General features: G+C 41.2%; 1 protein-coding gene across 1 annotated transcript in view; it reads left to right on the top strand.

Annotated features, from left to right (window-relative positions):
* Positions 1 to 19,516, top strand: part of LOC121176256 (chemokine-like protein TAFA-2) — a 43,604-nt gene extending 24,088 nt beyond the window's left edge. The window contains exons 2-6 of the mRNA XM_041030282.1: positions 1,790 to 1,893; positions 10,566 to 10,721; positions 13,664 to 13,788; positions 14,384 to 14,439; positions 18,710 to 19,516. Of these exons, the coding sequence (XP_040886216.1) occupies positions 1,791 to 1,893; positions 10,566 to 10,721; positions 13,664 to 13,788; positions 14,384 to 14,413 (414 nt within the window). The 5' untranslated portion in view covers position 1,790 and the 3' untranslated portion in view covers positions 14,414 to 14,439; positions 18,710 to 19,516. The remainder of the gene's footprint in view (positions 1 to 1,789; positions 1,894 to 10,565; positions 10,722 to 13,663; positions 13,789 to 14,383; positions 14,440 to 18,709) is intronic.
* Positions 19,517 to 19,984: the final 468 nt, after the last annotated feature.

Genomic DNA, 19,984 nt, shown 5'->3' with positions numbered 1-19,984 from the left:
GCACCGAGGTGTACAATCTGAGGCCCATTTGAGTAAATACACAAACCTCATCATTACAGTACTATCACACTCAACCTCTGAGTGAATTTCCTTCCACGCCTCTCTATCTACCTCCAAGTACCTGCTAGGTAACATGAAGCTGATAGTCTTGAATAAAAATAAATGGCAACATTTCATCACATATAATCTTTTAAACTTTGTCACATCATCAGACTGGAAACAGGGAAACATTTCGCCTGGCTCTGTCCACTGGTAACAAAATGCAGTAAAATGGCCCCTGTTAGTGTTAAATTATCATTTACTTTATTCATTTATTAATGCTGAATCACAACTGTATAATCTGTATCTTCCTATCTGGTCAAGATTGAGCTAATTTTAACTTTTTTATATTACAAACAAGGTGTTATTTGCCGGAAGTTGTCATGTTGTCCAAACTACTTTGTGGCCAGACCAGCAACCTCAAGGAGTCTTGCTGTCATCGAGAGGTTGCCAGGAAACAAGCAGAGTGTATTTCCCTAAATGTCAAGCTTTTCCTTAAGCTCAATAGCAAATGAAATGCATCATCAAATATGAATTCAACTCTCTATAAATACAGGCATTTAAAAACCTTCACAAGTGATTTCATGCTTGAGAGACGAAAGCCAGTCCAGCAGAAATCAGCGTATGTCCTTCGCCTCACCTCTCACGATTCCAGTGATTTCAGAAAAGCCAAAAGACACCAAGACCAAGGAACTGGACTGATTCAGTGTGAGAAAGTGTTTCCCTCTTGTTTATGTTGTCATCCCAGTGTGTCACGATGATACACATCTTATTTATAATTTCAGAGGGCGCGCTGAACATCTGAGAGACACATCACTATAATCTAATTCTTGTATCACACTGGGAGGTATGAAAAAAAAAATCACTACAAAAGGTCATGTTCGCTTTGCCAAAATAAACTTAATTACACAAATAATCTGAGAACCCCAACGAGGTTTAGCCAATCTATATGTCAATGAGGCAGGCAGATAAGATGTGGGAGGCGGTAAATAAGGCGTAAACGCAGCTTGTAACTTTGTACGCTCACGCCATACGATACCGCGCTTCTTCCAGTAATTACCGTACCGCTCCTGCATCCCCGACTGAAATCTGATCGTGGTCTGTCAGTGATAATACACTGTGCCAGATGGTTTATGCAGCGCAGCCTCAGCTCCACCACACTTCATTAGGAAGAGGGAGTGCAGAGGAAAAGGTACTGTGGAGGGAAGGATTAGCCACTATGGCCTGCTCGCTCTCTTCCACTCTGCTGTAGAGCCCAGAGAGGCTTACGGAGGCCTGTCGGGGCAGCAGAGGGTCTTCACCTTCTGTTCATGTTCCCCCTGTAAGAACCTTCTGTTGGAGGAGAGACGGGAGGTGGTGCAGGGGGAAGAAAGAGAGGATTTGGAGACAGTGATCTAGGGCATATTCACAGCTGTAGTTTGTTTTGAAAAGCAAGAAGAAGGATAAGAGCCTGTCTCTCTGCGTGATAAGAGCAAATATGCATGCAGACAAGCTAAGTTAAACTATGAGCTAGTGGAAAAGCAACCTCTTCCTGTTCTGGAAGAACAAATCCAACACAAAGGGTTCACATTGAAAAATGGCAGAGTGGAGGCTGACAGAGATGGTAAAATATAGCGTTGGTTGGGAGATATAAATAAACCAACACCTGGAGTTAAAATACTAAATTTAGTCTTTGTATAATTTTGAAAGATTAAAACAAGCATTGTAATAATATGACTGCTCATGGTAACAGTCCGCTTTGTTTTCCCAGGATGAGTGAGAGATACACGCAGGTCGGAAATAAAGGGGCTCTACTCGTAATGGTGCTTGTGATCAGCGTCTGGGAGATGACCGTACCAACAGAAGGAGCGACAGGTGAGTACGTCACAGCAAAAGTAACCTCTGGTTTTATTTAGCTTCTCGAGTGTCTTTTTCAGGCTCTGTAGCTGTGACTCCTCAGGTGAAATGAAAACTGCTGCTGGAATATCAGATGCAAACATCTGCACACTTACTTCAGTGTTTCTTAATGGAGCCAATGAACATTCCGGTGAGAGAAACTAAGACAAGGTTAAAGCTGTCACCTCTCGTTTCTGTCTTTGTGCGATTCGAGCTGGCCATCGATTGGGGAATCAGAAGCTAAATACGTTCATGATGAAGTTTCCAAAGCTGTTTTTGTAACTTGTTACTTGAGGAGCACTGTTAGTATACTGTCTCACACACTACGCGGATCATTGCTTACTTACAGTGCAGTGTTTGAGGCTCAGTCTGTGTCATGTTGTATCTCAATGGCAGTCCCAAACATTGTGATTGAATATAAGGTATGTAGTGGTCCGCTGCCAAGATTTATGGCTAAACAGGTTACATATTTATATAAAATCATGTTTTTTTTGCAGCTTTTTGTTCTACCTTTCATGATGTGAAAGGATATATTCTGTATCTTTTTATTGATGTCAACAAATCCCTTGAAAACATCAAAATAAAAATTAATTGATCCTACTAATAAGTACTGCCTGAGCAGCCAAAGCCTGATATAAGCCTCCATTTCTGTCCAAAAAAAAAAGTTAACTGTTACACTGGGTGACACGTTCCTTTATTAACTTGAACACACACATACACACACACACTCTCAGACACTGTAGTTGAATTTGAGTTGTCACATACACAGCCCTGCTGCTGTAAACACAAGTTAGTGTACCAAAGGTGTGTTAATCCCCAGCTAACTATAGTTCCCAGAAATGCACAAGCTTACTACACCATAAAACATACAGTCTGGGTTATTTCCTTAGACTCGACAAAGCTCCTCCACAGTCAGAGAAGACATTATACAATGGTTTTCACAGGCTGAGTCATACTCTCTATCACTAGCAAACTGACACTCGTGAGTAAAAAGGGAGTCCCTCTTTAAGACATCGTAGATATAGGGAACTGAGAGCTTTGAGTGGCAGTGATTTTCCACTGTGAACTGCCATTCATGAATCAAGGAAGGATCATTAAAAGTTCAGATGCATCATTTCATTCTGCAGAAGATTCAAAAAGCGATACCACTACTCTAATGTTTTAATAAAGAACAACAAATCCAGGGGAAGATACTTGGTCTCCTGGCTTCACCAGTCCCAATCAGCCAGGTGGTCTGAAGAGGTTCAAAATAAGGTCAAAGCTCGCCTTCACATCTAGACATGAAGAACTTTTCTCTGTCAACAGGCCTGTTGAGTTTCCACCCATCTGTTCATTCAGCTCTGTAGGAACCAATCGAACTTGTGGAGGCTTGTTTGATTTGCTCATAGCGTGAAGCCTCGGCCCTCCATTCAGGACAGAGTGACCTGCAGGACAAACACATGGAGGAGCGCTGCCACAGGGGCTGCCACTTCTCATGTGAAGCGCTTGGAAAGGAATTTCTCACTACGCCGCATCACAAATAAAATGTCACAGTGGTAAATAGGGAAGTAATTGGATTGAAACAGCTATTTTGGAGGTGTGAGTCAAACTCGTCTCCCCTAGCCTCATTAAAAGTGTTGTCGAGTCGTCACTAGAAAACCCAGGGAGATCAATTATGGCAACTCAGCAACATTACAAGTACAGGCCAACCCAAGTTTCATCACTGGGAGTCCCACTGACAATACACAGCCTCAGGTAATTGGTGGTGTACAGGCAGAGCTGCTGCCGGACAGGCTGTCCATTTGTGAGCCTGATAGAAATCGCGCATACCTCCCTTTCTCTTTGTCGACCAATTAGGTGGGAGTGCGGTGCTTTGATGTGCGTGGCTTTGATTGGCAGCGATCCCCACTCAAGACTCTCATCATTTCAGCAGGAAGTGGATCAGAATAATCTTGCTTGCATTCGATTTCTCTGTGATAGCCGCCGCAACCCCCTAATTTCCCCTGGGTGTTATTTCTATTGCTGTAAACCTGTTATCATTCAGGGGATGAAATGAGCCCAGAACACATCCAAAACACAGAAAATGTATTTCTTCCCACAGAACAAAAGAAGAAGAAAACTAGGCCTACCCTCTGAGAATCAGGGCAAATTTAGTTTATTTCAGCATGGAGGCAAATTGATTTACTAACGCACATATGAGCTTTGACCACTTTAAATAATCGGTTTGTGTCAGCAAAGACGGGATCATGTTTGCACCATCAAACATGCTTTTCCACTCTCTGACAGCTATGTAAATTCAATTTATTTTGCTGTCTGAGTTGTGACAGAAGACAGGTTTGTCTTTGTGCTCTCCTGTCAGACAATGATGCTGTCCCAGAGGAATCTGTCCTTTACTACGGTGCATGTGTAAAACACAAACTTAATAAGCATCCGTGGTCATTCTGTTCACCTTTGTGCTTCTAACTTATTGACCAGGGAGGAGGCTGAGCAGGATTCAATCCCAGGCCGGTTTGACTCACAAGTTGTGAGCACGGCTGATTTATTTTGTTTAGCATCTACTGTTATAAAGATCAACTTATTGATTGAAACAACGTTCCATAAACAGAAAAGTAAAAGGGACACACATCTCTACCTGGCTTTTATAAAGCAACACCTCTGTGCACACAGTACCTTTATATTTCACGGTTACCCAAGTGGGTGTGCAGAGTTTAAAATCTCACCTTCAAATTATGTTAGCGTGATCCCCGTAGACACATTACAGCCTTGAATTTCAGCGTCCACAATGGGAAACCACTTAGCAAGAATCAAAGCGCACAGGTTGCCACGGGGGAACTTGAACCTGAGTGGAATGAAATATATTTGATGGTGCATACTCTGTATTTTTAGACATGTAACACTCAGGTGGTACAGGTGTAGTTTCAGTTTGCACTTTGTCTTTAGAGGTGCTTTCCTTCCAGTTGTAAATGCTGCGGTGACGTATGACCTTGGCGTCTGACTTACAGTACATCCTGTGTTATATGCATCGCAGATTGTTGCTTGCTCTGCACCTCAGACTTTCTTCACTTTGTAATAAAAATGACTTATATGTTGCATAAAAAGCATCTTGCCAAGAAAGGAAAACTCTGCGCTCACCCTTGAGAGAGCCGTAACTAACAGTCAGAGACAGTACAGGATCCCAGTGTTAAACATAACAATCAATCTCAGTTGCATTGAGTTTGGCTCCTCGAATCTGATTTGTAATTGTGGCTGAAGGATTGTGCTTTGAGCAAAGCAGTTGCTCATCTGTCACTCTCTCATCTCAAAGTGCTGCTTACAACGTAACAAATAGTTTGTGGGGAAAATCTGTTCGTCACTATTAACACAACAGTTCTACACCTCATTATGTAGGTTTGTACAGAGGGAATTACTCTCATCGTCAAAGATAATTTCTCTGTATGAGAGGCGGCAGTTTTGGCTGCGCACAATGCCGTGTATGAAGTAAAGCAATGATTACATTATCATTCACAACAGCCTCATGAATGATACAAAGTATGCATCATTTGCAGTTTCCTCTCTGTCTCCAGAGACCCGACGCATTAAGCTTCTCAAGCAGAATAATTTCAGCGCTGCACAGACAGAGGAGGCCCATCACTTCTCACTGAAAGCAACTCTGGTTCACAGGACTCACTAAAAGGAACAAATGCCTGGTAAAAACAGAACACAGGCTGCCGGCATCGAGTGCTGAGAGTTCCCGTTCAAGTTAACTCTCAGGATCTGATCAAAATTTGAATCCAAGCTGCTTTTGGGGTTCACCAGAACTTAAACCACATGCTGTGGTTTTACAAAGAGGACTGGACTATTCCCCTGCCAGGACCAGTAACTTTATGAAATCTGTGCTGGTTGCATGGCAACCTCGCAGCAAGGCACCATTTTTATATTTCGGTTTTTGTACATTAAACAAAAGAGGCATAACGTGATAATTAGTGAGGTGATGGTAGGTGGAGTTTGTCACCCTTGGACAGAGCCAGGTATTAGAGTAGAAGCAGTAGACAACTATGTGGATCACAGCCATAGTGCCTCAGCAATATTCCTGCTATTCAAGTGACTACAATTTGATTATGTAACACAAAGAAGTGAAAGAAAATAAATGACAGGAACGAAGGGTAAAGACAGAAGTGAAAGGCTTTAATCAATCTCCAAGATAAGACTGCTCTAGAGAAGGAAGAGGTAGAGGAGGATGATTTATGAAAGAGAAGAGGGCAGCAAATCCAAAATGCCTCTCAAAATGACCAGAACATTATCAAGGTGATTAGTCATTAGTAAAAAAAAAAGTTAAATGAGCTTTCAGAAGGTTTGAAAGTAAAAGTTTTTTAGATGATTTAGGCTGAGGTGGATGACAGCCCTTCTGACTGTTAAGCTACAAGCTGTTCAAAAACTTGGAGGCAAAGACAGAAATCACTCTGCTCGCTGCTCATTAAGCTTGTTGTTTTGAGCGCGAATTGACTGAAGGCAACTCAGAGGAGCGCATCAACAGTTTCATCAACTCAAATCTTCTCTCATCTGCACTATGGTCAGCAAATATGAGGACAGTAAATATGAGGACAGGGCTCAAATCACAAAAGTGGACAAAAACTGGATTTTTTTCCACTCCACATCAGACCTTTACACTTTGAGAAAAGGTTTAGTTGTGTTGCAGCACACCTGTGTCGAGGGGATCCAGTGGGATAGTGTCGACCTCAGCACGTGTGATTACCAGTCTGAAATCTGATAATTAAAGCAAAGATGTAACCAGTAGTTTTTCTTTTGTTTCCTTGTCATTTTCTGGTCCCACTTTATTGCTTTCTTTTTTTCTTCCGTTACCTTTTACCTGCAGACTAAGCAATTTAAAATGCCCAAGGGTTTTGGTTTGTAACTGGAGTTAGGCTGCATTAAATTCTCTTCAAATGAAAAGAACTGTAGTAAATCATGCATCAGGGCCATGTTCTGTGTTTCATTGATCCACTACACAAATTTTTGTTTCCTTCCACTAAAATAAATTTGAGTGTGAGAAAGTTCAACAAATTATACACACTGCACCCACTCTGTCCTGTACTTTTAACAAAGTGCTGTCATCCCCCAAAATGCAACACATTCACTCCACTAGTTTCCAAATTACAATGCAAGAAAATTCCCTGACCCACTTCATTTGAACTGCAAAGAAATAAAGTTGCGCTACCCCCAGATTTTACTTTACTATTTAAAGTAGAATAAATAAGAATTTAAACCTTTATGCTACATCAAAATGACTTCTCAGGAAGGTCTGAAGAGCTGTTTGGAGCTGCACCACAGGGAAAGAAGGCAAATGTGATCTGGAAAACCAAGTTACTGATCATACATAAAGAAACATCGACACAGGGCTGAAGAAACATGGATTTTTATATAAATCTAAACACACTTTTGCCACTGTTTGCACCATCTACACTAACTTAGATGCTTGCTGTGTGCAATGACCGTGAAGCTGAATCTAATATAATCTAAAAAAAAGTACCTGAAGCTTAATGCATCACTGCTAATAATTCACTAAAATAATATAAAGTTCAGACCATAAGTATTTGGACAGTTATACATTATTTGCTCTTGAAATAAAATAATGGATACTGCTTTAAAGTGCCATGGCTCAGCTTCAATTTTAGTAGGTTTACAGAACGGTGTTGTTTCTATGTTCATGCACAGGAAGTGCTCACACATGGCACTGAGCTGATTGAGAGTTGCCATTTAGACTGAGGAGGAGATAATGAGGTTTAAAAAAAAAAAAAAAGCAAAAATCTATCAGAGAGATGTCAAAGGTTGGCAAAAATCAGCTGCTGGGTACATTTTAAAGAAACAAGTGTGTACAGGAAAACTAGAAAATGTCAAATGACCTGAGAGACAGAAAATCATTTGGATGGTGAAGAAAAAAACCTTTTATGATGACACAGCAAGTCAAGAGTGCTCTGCAGCATGTAGATGTACATGTTTCCTTGTTGTCAACAAAAGACTTCATGACCATAGCTGCAGAGGATTCACTAGATAAAAACCCCTGAAAGAACAGAAAGGCCACAAAAACATTCAGAGGTCTGATCAAACAAAAAAATCAACCTCTATTAAAACGATCCAAAGAGGAAAGAGTGAGGAAAAAGAGAACAGCTCAGGACTCAATCTGTCCAGCACAGAGGTGGTTGTGTAGCAGACTAACTGAGCTCCCACCTGGTGAAGACCAGACCTCTGACCTCCTTATCTTTTAAGGTAAGAAGGAATACTCCCTCCATCACTGCTGAGTACAATATGATTAAGAATTATGTAAATGCTTATGTAAATTATGTAAAGGTGTACAGAGGCTTTTTCCGTTTTTTGAGGAGCCTGGTCATATAAAATGCAACTTGAAACTTAGCTATCTGAGTTAAAAGCACAGTAAATATCTCAAACACTTTTTAGGTAAATGACCTACATGTGTAGGTGATAGTGGCAGAAACATGTGGACAGGGAGAGGGCCTGTCCAGACCCTCTGTGGCACGGTGGCGGCGCAGCATGCTTAAAGCTGGACTGTGGGTTTGCAGGATACACTGATTCCTGAGTGAAAATGCTTCTCTCTGTATCTGCTGGCAGGGTAAGCTGAGTACGCATCCAAGTAGAACTCCGAATCCAGTCAGAAACACCACAGCCTCTCAGTGTGAAGCACGTCCTTCACACAGATACTGGCAGCACTTCTCTTACAAACATCTAAAGCAGCTCAGCTTGCTGTGTGCTTGTCTTTTATATCTGTTCTTGTTTGGGCTGGGCATGAGCAAGCATCCCGCTACTTTTGGGCGACTACCTGCATTATTTTTGATGTATGAGGAAGGACGGGGGAGGTGGCGGCACTGGGAGGGGGGCGGTGGATTGTTAGAGCAGACACACTATCAAAAGTGGAGAGCATAATCAAAACGGAGCTTCCCTTCTCCGTCTCTCTGTCTTTCTGCTTTGTATATTTGACTTTTTATCCTTTTCTGCTGTTCACTCACACACAAAAGCTGACAGTTTATTAGGAACACCTAGCTAAGACTAATGCAGTCTAGCACAATACACCATCACGGAGGTTATAATGTTCAGTCTGTGCTGAAATTGTTTTACAGACGTGTTGATTCAAGTTATCAGTGACTTTGGAGGCTGCAGTTTGTGGCGCCGTTGAGCTGGGTTGTGTTTCGAGGACAGGTGTTTCTATTACTTTGTCCGCCCCCATTTATATGACAGAGGGCAGGCTAAATAACAGAACCACCTCTGCTGATTGTCAAGTTTACTATAATTCTGTCACAGCGGAACAACCCAGTCCATCACTGTTAGACTCAGTTGCTGTTCAGTTGTAAAAGTGTAATTAGCTGAGTTTAGCTGAGCAGCTACAGTGCGACAGTTAGCACCAGTTTCACGCAGTCGTTCCAGATTTACTGTTCAGCTCGGCGGCAGCGACTGTCTCTGCAGAAGGACACCTCATGAAAATGTCACATGCAATTAAAAGAGATTGGAGCAGCTCAGGCTCTAAATAATTCAGACAATGAAGCGTGATCTGGAAATTGGTTCCAAATACTGCAGTGCTGCACTTTCCCCTTCACATATCTGATTTTTTTTTTTTAAGCGTCGCTGCTTGTCATGGGAAATTGCAAACGATATCAGTTCCAGTCATTACCATCTCGTAATTGAGTTATTATTTATTTAAAGGCACCTTTTTCAAATACAGTGATTAGGGTAAAATAATGTTTTTAATGATGTTTATAATGCCAGATCCTGACTGATTACCTCAACTATCCCTCCAGGGAGGAGTCAGGGCACAGCACTGTGGGATTAGGTACCAGTGTTGTTTTTTTTTTTTTAAGCTTTACTCACAGGGTTTGAGAGGTTTTAAAGGAAGGAGGAAAATTCTGGGGGCAAACACTACACATTTTTAAAGGGGCACCCCGCCGATCTCACACCCGTGTGACTAAACAGCGTGTGAAACCGTTGTGTAACAGCTTCTGTGGCTCTTGAGGAGCTTTGTCAAGACTGAGAAAATAAACCCTGATTATGTCATCAGAGTTATCCTGGCCCGGGCTCGGAGACTACAGAGGTGGAGACTCAGAGGTGTTGAGGCTGGGTATTGACTGCAACACTGTCGGGGTCTAACAAACAGAACAGGCTGGTTACATTATGGGAAATATAGGATCCAGTATTTTTGGAGCTTGACTCATACTAGAGACTAAAAGTCAGGTTATCTCTGCCTCTGCTGCTTCTAATTTGACCATAAAAAAAACAGTTTCTTGTGAGTGCCCCAAATTTCTGGAAGTGTAAAATTAAATAGCTGGAATACCTTTTTAATTTCTAACCATGAAAATGGTCAGATTTAAAAACAATGAAGACCAGCATCCAACCTAAAAACATTTTTTTAAGCCACTCAAACAAAATGATACTATAAAACGTACAGATGAAGACAGGAAAATTGAACCCTGTGATAAAAGGACCCTTTTAAGGAAATTGGTCGTCTGCTCTCTCTGGTAATTTTTTCATTATTGAGACAGATGAGAGGGATACAGAGGAGGCAGGAGAGACCCCAAGAGAGAGATTCTTATGGGACTCAATTCAAGGCCAGTGGAGTGGGTGTGTAGATAGGGGTAATAACTATTGCACCACTGCTGATTATTCCATTTTTTTTCCTGTCATTTCTCCAGCAGCGCACCATGTCCGAACAGGCACCTGCGAGGTGGTGGCGTTGCATCGCTGCTGCAACAAGAACAAAATTGAGGAGCGGTCACAAACTGTGAAGTGCTCCTGCTTTCCCGGGCAAGTGGCCGGCACCACCAGAGCTGCCCCATCGTGTGTAGATGGTACGCTCCAGCAGCTGAATATTTCATGGGCTGTCTTCTTCCCTTTCTTTCTTTTTTCCTTCTTTTTTTTTCTTTTTTGGCTGAGACTCCTTTCAACAAATCTTGCGGATTAGTTTTGCTGAGATCATCAATAAATATTTCATCCCACACTACCCCACTTAAGTGTAATTTCTAAAAAGATGCCATCTGGAGACAACATATTAAAAAAAGCACAGTTTGTTGTCTTATCAGATTACAACTGCACGGGAAAAAAATATGTTTTTACATGTTGCATTGCACATTAACAAATCCTTATGAGGAGAAAAGAGAATTTTACATTTAATACAAAACAATAATACTATGATAAACATCTACTAAATCATCATACCACACAATTAAGTGTAACTTCCACAGGGGACGTGAAATGCTCACCTGGGTCACCTTTGCTTATTACTGTGCTCACAACCTTTAAGCTTTACAAACAGCAGTGAGTTATTTGACTCGTTTTACCCCAGATTTTACCTTCAGTTAACCTAAACTACACACTGCCCTGTCTGCTTGGTGGAGGTTGTTGGGTGGAGGCAGCCTGCAAGGAAGCCTGCAGTCACTGCTCAGGGCTGCAAAACTCTCCAACCATTCTGCATTTTTGGGTTTAAAAAAGATCATCTAGCTGTTTTTTTATTTACATATGGGTTAGTGTGTGAAAATCAGGCCTGTAGTTCACTCTCATTTTTCCCTTTAAAGGTTCGAGTAGCCAGTATCAGCTGTAGGGGATAGTAGAAGTACAGGCCTCATACTATGGGAGTAACAGTACAGTCTGACGTGTCCTTGCTAAATGCACTCAGTGAATACTGTCTGTTGAGTTTTTTTTTAATTACTTATGAATGAACGTGAAGCCGCAGACTGTAAAGTCAATGACCCTCAGGGTCTCTTAGCATGCTAATGGGTCAGACCCCCAACTCGGCTGAAGCGGCTGCTTCACTTTGGTCTGCAAAGCGCAGGTTTCTGGCAAAACTCTGGACCCAATCATGTTTGACCTATTCCTTGACATTTCAGTATTGACATTTTCTGCAAATTAGAGCTCTGAGCCACTGGCCTCAGTTTAAAGCTCCGCGGGTGATCGCAGAAAAAAATGATCCGCGCTTAACCTTTTAATTATTCTTTCTTCTACAACCAGGGATTTACCTTGAGCTTGACTCTATGTGAGACAATCTCCTCTTTATATGAAGATAAACGGACCTCCAGACATCTGAGAGAACTTGAATAGATTTGAATGTGTAATTCAGAAGAGCTAGCCAGTCATTTTTTCTGAAAGTATAATTTGGTGACTTTTCACTCATATGCACATTCTAGTTGGTGCTGATGAGCCAAAACACTGATGTAAACGTAAAGAAAACTTAAAGGAGTTACAGCTTAGTTTTTATGCTCCCAGTTGTAGTGAAAGGAAACAGCAGATTGTGTCACACAACTACATGATGATGAGGGGAAATCTTGTTTTCCTACATACACAGCAGTGCTTTGCAGCCTAAGCAAAATCCCATCAGTATGTCAAGTAACGCTCCCACTGACAACTAAACTGGAACTGACGTGTACAAAAGCAGGAGTGCTCCTTTAACAGCTAAATTACAAGTGACAGTGTGCTATTCTTTTTGAGTTTGCTAATGTCACACTCCCTCCAGAGCTATATGCTTTGGCCACACTCCAAAGACTCTCAGCCTCAACATTCACACTGTAATCTTCAATGCTGGCACATGAATGTAATTAAGGTTTTAAGGGTTTGGTTTTTTTTTTTCCGAAAGATGTTAAAAGATGTTTGATTCAACGATGAATGCCTTGATTTTTCAAGTTTTTGTAAATGTAAAACAGATGTTATATCAATGTGTGGTCAAGTGGCCTCGCAGCTCAGACCACTTATCGTGTTCGAACAGCACAGCAGGACTGGAGCTGTGAGCCCTTCACTGCATAAACATGCAAAAACATGTCTGATCATTTACGAACATGAGCTGAAGGTCAGTTTTTACAGCTACAACAAACTAAATAAAATAAATGAAAGTATAAATCTTTTTTTTTTTTTTGCTCCCAGATGTTTTCAGTGCTCGTGTTTTTAAAGCACCATTAACTGTTACGTGAAATGTATCCCAAGCACTTTGTGTGTGTTTGGTTATCAATACTCCCATTTCATTTCGCTAGAAACCTTTGTGGCTTTTTAATAGCTGCTGTTACACAACCACCATCTGCTCGCAGTTGACCTGACGCACTTTTTTTTTACACCACACTGCCGCTATAACCGTGGCTGTGTGATACAAATTGATTCCCTCATGTCATAAAGTTTCCATTCTGTGCAATTTACTCTAGTGAGGCTCCGATGGTGTGTGTGGATTATAATAACCGTGCTCTTCATTAGGAAGAACACTAATGCTGGTGTAGGGGGATGTGGAACGCAGATAATGACCTCAGTAATATGACAAATTTAAATGATGTCTTGTACAATGGAGCAGCAGAAGCTTAATGCTCTCTTTTATGGAGGCGGCTGAGAGGGGAGTTCTCACTGCAGCCAGAGGTTTTCCCCTCACATGACAGGCCTCATATTTTTCCAGTTCCCATCTTCAACACATCGATAAGTGTGACAAGACTCTCAACATCATGCATGTTTGAGTTCTCAAAATAGACTTAGTGAGTGTTGTCAGTCACCGCCGTGAGACAGCTGTCAAAAAGTGACACGGCTTGATGAGACACACCTATGATGGTTCGATTGGGGTTTGAGGCGACGCCTCATTTCAGGCTCATAACATCGTGGAAATGTGCTTACTGCTTAAACACGAATTAAGTCCTAAAATAAAAAAAGATAAAATAAAATAAAATAAACAAGGTCATCTAAAATAAATTTCTGCAGAAATTAGTGTCCCAGGCAATGTGAAAAGAGATATTTCTGACGTTTTTTGACCTCCATGTCTGTTTGCCAGCCTCGATAGTGGAGCAGAAGTGGTGGTGTCAGATGCATCCGTGCCTTGACGGGGAGGAATGCAAAGTTCTTCCTGATCTGAAGGGCTGGAGCTGTGCTACAGGGAACAAGATCAAAACCACTAAGGTGAGTTTAAGAAACAAACCTGTCGCTTTACTGGTATTATAATCAAACCTGTTGAATCTGACCTTACACGCTACAACTCCTCAAAGTCAAGAGGCCTTGGTTTTTGTTACAGTCGTCTGCTCTGCCTTCACCTAAAAACAGCTAATGTTTGCAGCCGGTGCTCGGACCCCCGGGGGGCCTGTAATCAATGGGCTGCCATGTCTCCTTAGCACTTCCAGGCCACTTTGAACACACAAACTGGCCAATTACTCACTCCAATTACCTGCTTTTAACGTTGTAACATGATGCCCATATCCTTCACTGTGTTATGACGACCCGTGGACTTCAGTTCTGCCTCTCTCCATGTACTTAATTATTTAAACTGCCCGCACCACACCTGCCTGGAGCCAGGAGCTTGGAGCCTGGGGCTATTGATTCAGGGACTTGTCGGGACCTCAAAATGGGATATATATATTTTTTTCTTTTTTCTTTTAGTGGTTCAGACCTCTTAGACAGGCCTGAATGTCTGGAAATAGATTTTATAATTATCTTAAAGTATGAAAGCTAAACATGTCTTTTCTTTTGCTGTCTCTTGTAACATTGGATGACTGGACAGATTTCGGCGGACAGAGACCAGCTTTGGTAACGTCAGATGCTTCACACAGGAGTCAGGTAATGTGTTTTTCCTTTTTGTTTTGCTTTGTTTTTAAATATTTGAGGGTTTTATTTGTCTTTATTCACTGTGGACCTAACTTCCAATTAAAAAAAAACAGAAATTCCCAACAGGGATCATTACTGTGTCTCATTAATCATTCATTGTACAAATAGAATATTTGCATATCATTTACTGCGTAGTGTTACTTCCCATTTTCATTACACTAGATGTGTCAAATGGTATTATTAACCACATTTCCCTGTAGTGTAACTACACCAGAGATAGAGGGAAAAGTGAATAGAGGTGTATGATCCAAAAAGACAACAACAACTTGTTCAAAGCATCAGCATTACCCAGCGGATTTATCTCACACACCTTTGAACTCAGCCAGAGAAACAAGTTTCTTAAGTTTCAAATCTTTCTGCAGGCTGCCTGAAGCAGCAGGGGGTGGGTGGGCGAGGGGGGCTGGAGGGTGGTGGTGGGGGTCACGCTTTCTACCTCACCTCTGCTGAGCTTTTGGGAAAACAGCACAACATAAACCTGGAACCTCCAGCTATATACTGACCTGTGTCACTCCGTATCACAAATGCACACTCATACAGAACTGGAAACACCCTCAGAATTCACAATGTAAACAAAGCAGTGACGGGCTACTACAAAGCCCAGGACGCAGCGGGGAACACAGTTGTTCAGTTTGGAGCAAATCTCCGAGTGATAAACAGTGTCTGGCATGCAAAGATGCTGAGCTGCTGCGTTACATTTTGTACATCTGCAGCCCCCAAATGGCAGCGAGAGCTAACGGTTTAAATTGTGTCTTTTTGGACTCGTAAACACAGAGATCCTAGAAGGTGACGTAAATAAACTGCACACAGTGCGTGATGCTTTATACCACAGGGATGAGAGCGAATAAAGATTTAATGTTAGCAAGTGCAGCTTTTTGTGTACAGAGCGCTGTTGTTTACGACGCTGTTTGTTCTTCTGTTTTAATTTGATATTTTTCTCTCCCAGCTCATCCTGCACATTCCAGACCCACAATTCACTCTGAGCAGACGATTACAGCGTCTTAGTTTGAGAAGAAAAAAAACATTTCTCAGGAAGATTTTTGCTTTTGCTCTTTAAGTTGTACTAAGGAGGATTTTAAAGCCACTAACTACTGCTGTTTTATTGAAATCTGGCTTAATGTAAGCCACCAATAACAAACTGAGGTTGCAATATACACAGGTGTCTCATTCTCACTAATACAGATTGTATAAATGAAACTTATTTTTCAAGAATTCATTTCAGATGTTAGTGCTTGTGTTCAATAACTCTATCAAAACTGGTCTTTAGGATCCCACCAAGTCTAATTCGGTCTGATTTTCCACATTTGCAAGTAACGAATGTTATAAATATCTACAACTCACACGTCTCTTATCACCTTTTGTTAGCTGAGAACAGCAGCAGCCATATCAATGTCCACAGCTTGTAGCTACAACCTGAAAATGTCACGAGCAGCAGAGGCTATGAAACAATGATGAAAGTGAGATTTTGCAGCACTTGCTAAACAGCAGCCACAAGTGGCAGCTACAGGATGAAGACACTGAACTTCCCCTCAACGTCCGGATGCTCCTGAGCCAGCTGCTTGTTTTTAAGTTTTGTGATATAACTATTGAGATGTTTATCGGGGACATGTTGAAACGTAATGTACAAATACAAAAGAAGCAAACTGAGCACAGTGACCTGGGTAACGCAGCCTTTCAAAAGTTATAGAGTCTCACACTATGAACACAATTAACAGGTGTGTTATACAGGATAAAAATTACTGCTACTTATCTCTTAACTAATTAAAAGAATCAGAAAAAGAGACATAAGCACTGATACGAGATGCTGCTGACACAGGACCGGAATGAGTGTGTTTATCCAGCCTGCCTGTTTACTCAGCTTGAGTCATGCCACAGGGTTTTCTGGGTAGTGAATCCTTTAAACTTTCAAATCTCCAAAAATGTGAAAGGTTTTCTAGTGTGTGTGAATATTCAGTGACAGCAGCCATGATGCCTCTCAGAGTACCGTTTGCCCTGTGGGTGGGTTAGAAGCAGATGCAGGTTTTCATGTCATAATAACAGGTGTGCCTGACAAATTAATACTTAATATTCTCTCCTCCTACTATCCTACCTCCTCCTTCATGCTAATCCGCTAAATTCCTGTGCTGCCATTAAAATGTATGCAGAGCCTCATCTCTCCGGCGAATTTCCCTCAAGAGCAGTCATTATAAGTTTTGATTTGTGGCAATAATTCCCCATTAGCTCTGACAGTAAAACTTAATTTGGGTACAGGTGAGCCGGCAGTGTCCCTCGCTTCCCTCTTTTTGCTGATTTTACAGGCAGATTCTCACGTAACAGTCTTGCCTAGCACGGATTTAAAATGGCCATTCTGTGAAAATCCCAGTCTTGGTAGTTACAACACAAAACATATTGCTGAGAAGGACACTGCAGTGTGCCAATTACACGGCTGAATTACACAAACACAAGCCCATGCACCTGCTGTGTTAAATCTTTCAGCCAACCTTACTTCAGGCACTAAATGGAAATGAATCCTTTGCCAGTTAAATTAGCACTTGTCAGCCACCAATTAAACGAACGCAACACCCACTGAAGACTTGGTTTTCCTGTCGGTATTTTTAGCATTGTTTCAGACAGTCACTCAAATACTATTAATGATAACCCCCCCCCCCGAAGTGAGACACAGTGTATATCCATCTCTGAAGACATATTCTCCTCTGACAAGAAACCGCTCTGCTCTTTGTTGTTTCATCGTGGAATTATTCTCAAATTAGTACCACATTAATCACAGTGACAGCTTGGAATGTAAATGACTCTGTAAAGGGAAGAATTTACTGCAGCCTGTTCAGCCGCCAGCAAAGTGCTGCAACGGTCTAAATTTATGGAAACTCTTCACCCCGTGTTTGATATGATTACGCAGGTTTTCTTGTCAAGCGATTGGCCTGATGGTTTTTGGATTGTTTTGCTTTTCTGCCTAATTGAGGATGATTTATATGACGCTGTGTGATGCCGCGCTGCTGCTCTGCCCTGTTCAGTGTCAAACGACCCATTTGTGAATTAATCTAACTGGGCTGTCAGAGCTGTCTGTTTCCTATCAAAAGTTCAGCATTGATAATGGGGCCTTACAAGTTCTGCGGCGGCTTCACTCAGTCCGTCAAACCCACATGGCGGCTGACAGATGGATGGAATCGATATTGGACGTTCTTATGAAGGTTGTTATGTTACGTATGGAAAGAGTCTTTTCCAGCATGTACTTTTGGAAGAGTAGAGGAGCTGCCAGTCAGCGACCGAGCTTCATGACAGGCAATTTAATCTCAAGGAGAATGGAGGTCTTCAGAGTGTCTGACAGCATTGAACTAGGAGCAGGAAAACCTCAGTGTGGAGCACAAACCCCAACCTGCAGCATCCTTTATCCCGAACACTATAACATTCTAACTCATGCTGATGTATAACTCATATATATAACTCATGAATCTGAAAGACGTTTTCAGTTGGTTAAGATGACGTGGAATTCGCTGAATTGCTGATTTTAAAATTCGGTTTCCTCTGCGTGTGTTTCTCTGTGCTGTCATTATTCACAGTACCCAGAGGATGAACCTTAAAGCTGCTATAATCAGTACTTTTATGATAACAATGGACGGAATTAACACATCTGAAAGCGGCTGCTTGTGGTAACAAACCCACAGAGAATTATTATCAACGCAAAAACAGAGCTAAAGGGAGAATGAATGTTGGACTAACATTGGTCAGATAACCAGAAACACAACTTCTAATGAATGTTATGTAAATCTGTGCAAACTTTATAAGATCATGTCAGTGTTTTAAGGATTTAAACCTTTGGTTATATTAGTTCCTCACAGTGAACTGAGAGAATGAGAAGAGGTCTTCGTGTTGAATAATGTATCTGATGTTGTTTTGCCAACATCTTTGACATGTCAGTCAGTGTGGGCGGAGATCTCAAGTTTTCTTTCTTGGATTTTCTGTTGATCATGTTTTATTAATATTTTACTAGTTTTATTAATCATGCTCTTTTCTCTTTCTGCTCATCCACGGCATCTATCTCTTAATTGTTATACCACTCAGATAGGCATTATGTAAAATACATCTGAGAATGTGAAGATGTGGCGTATTATTTGAACATACTCTACTATATATAGGTACGTTTCCTAAAACACGGGTGGTTTGTGCACATGCTGCCGTATCATTGATGGTTTTGATTTTATTTTAACACAGTTTTCTTCTGTCACAGCTGAAGCAACGGTTCTGGTCTTTGTCGGCTCATCAGAGGAGAAGAGAGTCATGCAGAGGACCTTTCTGTAAATAGAGACTTCCTTTCTTCTGGACTGCAATTAATCTTTGGAAAAACTTTGGAATGCTTCTTCTTGAACTCTATGGACATCAAAAAGAGGAGTAGATCCTATTAAAAGTACTGATCAGTCAACGCGTTTTTCTGAAGGACTCCATATGATTAGCCTTACCGGACAACAGGATTTATTCTGTGACATTATACTGCTTGTAGTGGAATACAATGGTGAACTTTGCCTATATGTTTATTTGTAGAGTATTATGTTCTTTACGGGGGATTTTGCATCACAAGTTTAGCCGGGTGAACAGCAGGTCAGTATGTTGTAAGCATCGCAAATATTCATACAGATTGTGATTTCGTTTTATCGGTCAGTTGTGACTTTCATCTCTGACAAAGTGTAGTTTCAAAGGATCAAATATAGATGAGAAAACCTGGCCGGGGAGCAGATATTCAGGGTGATTTTCAAAGAAATACACAAACCGCATTCATCAATATAATCATTCATATTTGAAGGACTGCTGAAGAACTCCAGTGCTGCAAAAGGTATAAACTGATCAAACCTACCAGCTGTTAACGGACAGAAAGTTGGATCCAGTCGTGGTTTGTTTTTCCTCTGAAAATCACTCTGCCATTTCCTGCCTCTTTTGCCAGATTTTGTTTTTGTATCGCAGCTCTGGAGATCAGATTGTAGCCGACAGCAGTGTAAATTAAAACATACAGCATCTGGTCACTGGGTGATAACAACAACCTTCCCACAACTCTTTTCAAATAGTTACTCAAGTATGATTTGCTGATCACCGGTTTCAGTAGGTATCGCTAACACTTCCTTTGTCTGTGTAAGTGATGATATCAGTAATAAACTATGGTTGTGTAACTAAAAAATTGTGTCTTTTAAGCATCTGTATCCATTGTAGCCATGCTGGCAGTGCAGATCAGTCAGTCTATTACTATACAACGTCCCAAATATGCCATAACAGGCAGCTGATGTATGTTGGAGCAGCAGCTGCTGGAATATCAGCAGGGCTGGTTACAGTTGGGCAAACAATTAGGTTACAGGCTACATTTACTTATGTCATTTAAGCACAATAAGCACATAAATGTGTATTTGTAAAATATCAGTCCTTATTTATCCAACAGAAAAAAATGTAAACGACATGGTCCTCACATCTTTAAACAGACGAATACAAAGTAGAGCTTAGAGATTTGTTAGTATTTAGA

This window comes from Toxotes jaculatrix, chromosome 22, assembly GCF_017976425.1.
Source record: "Toxotes jaculatrix isolate fToxJac2 chromosome 22, fToxJac2.pri, whole genome shotgun sequence".
Lineage (NCBI taxonomy): Eukaryota > Metazoa > Chordata > Actinopteri > Toxotidae > Toxotes > Toxotes jaculatrix.
Note: the sequence above shows the minus strand (reverse complement) of the source record. Positions and strands in the feature narration are given on the sequence as shown.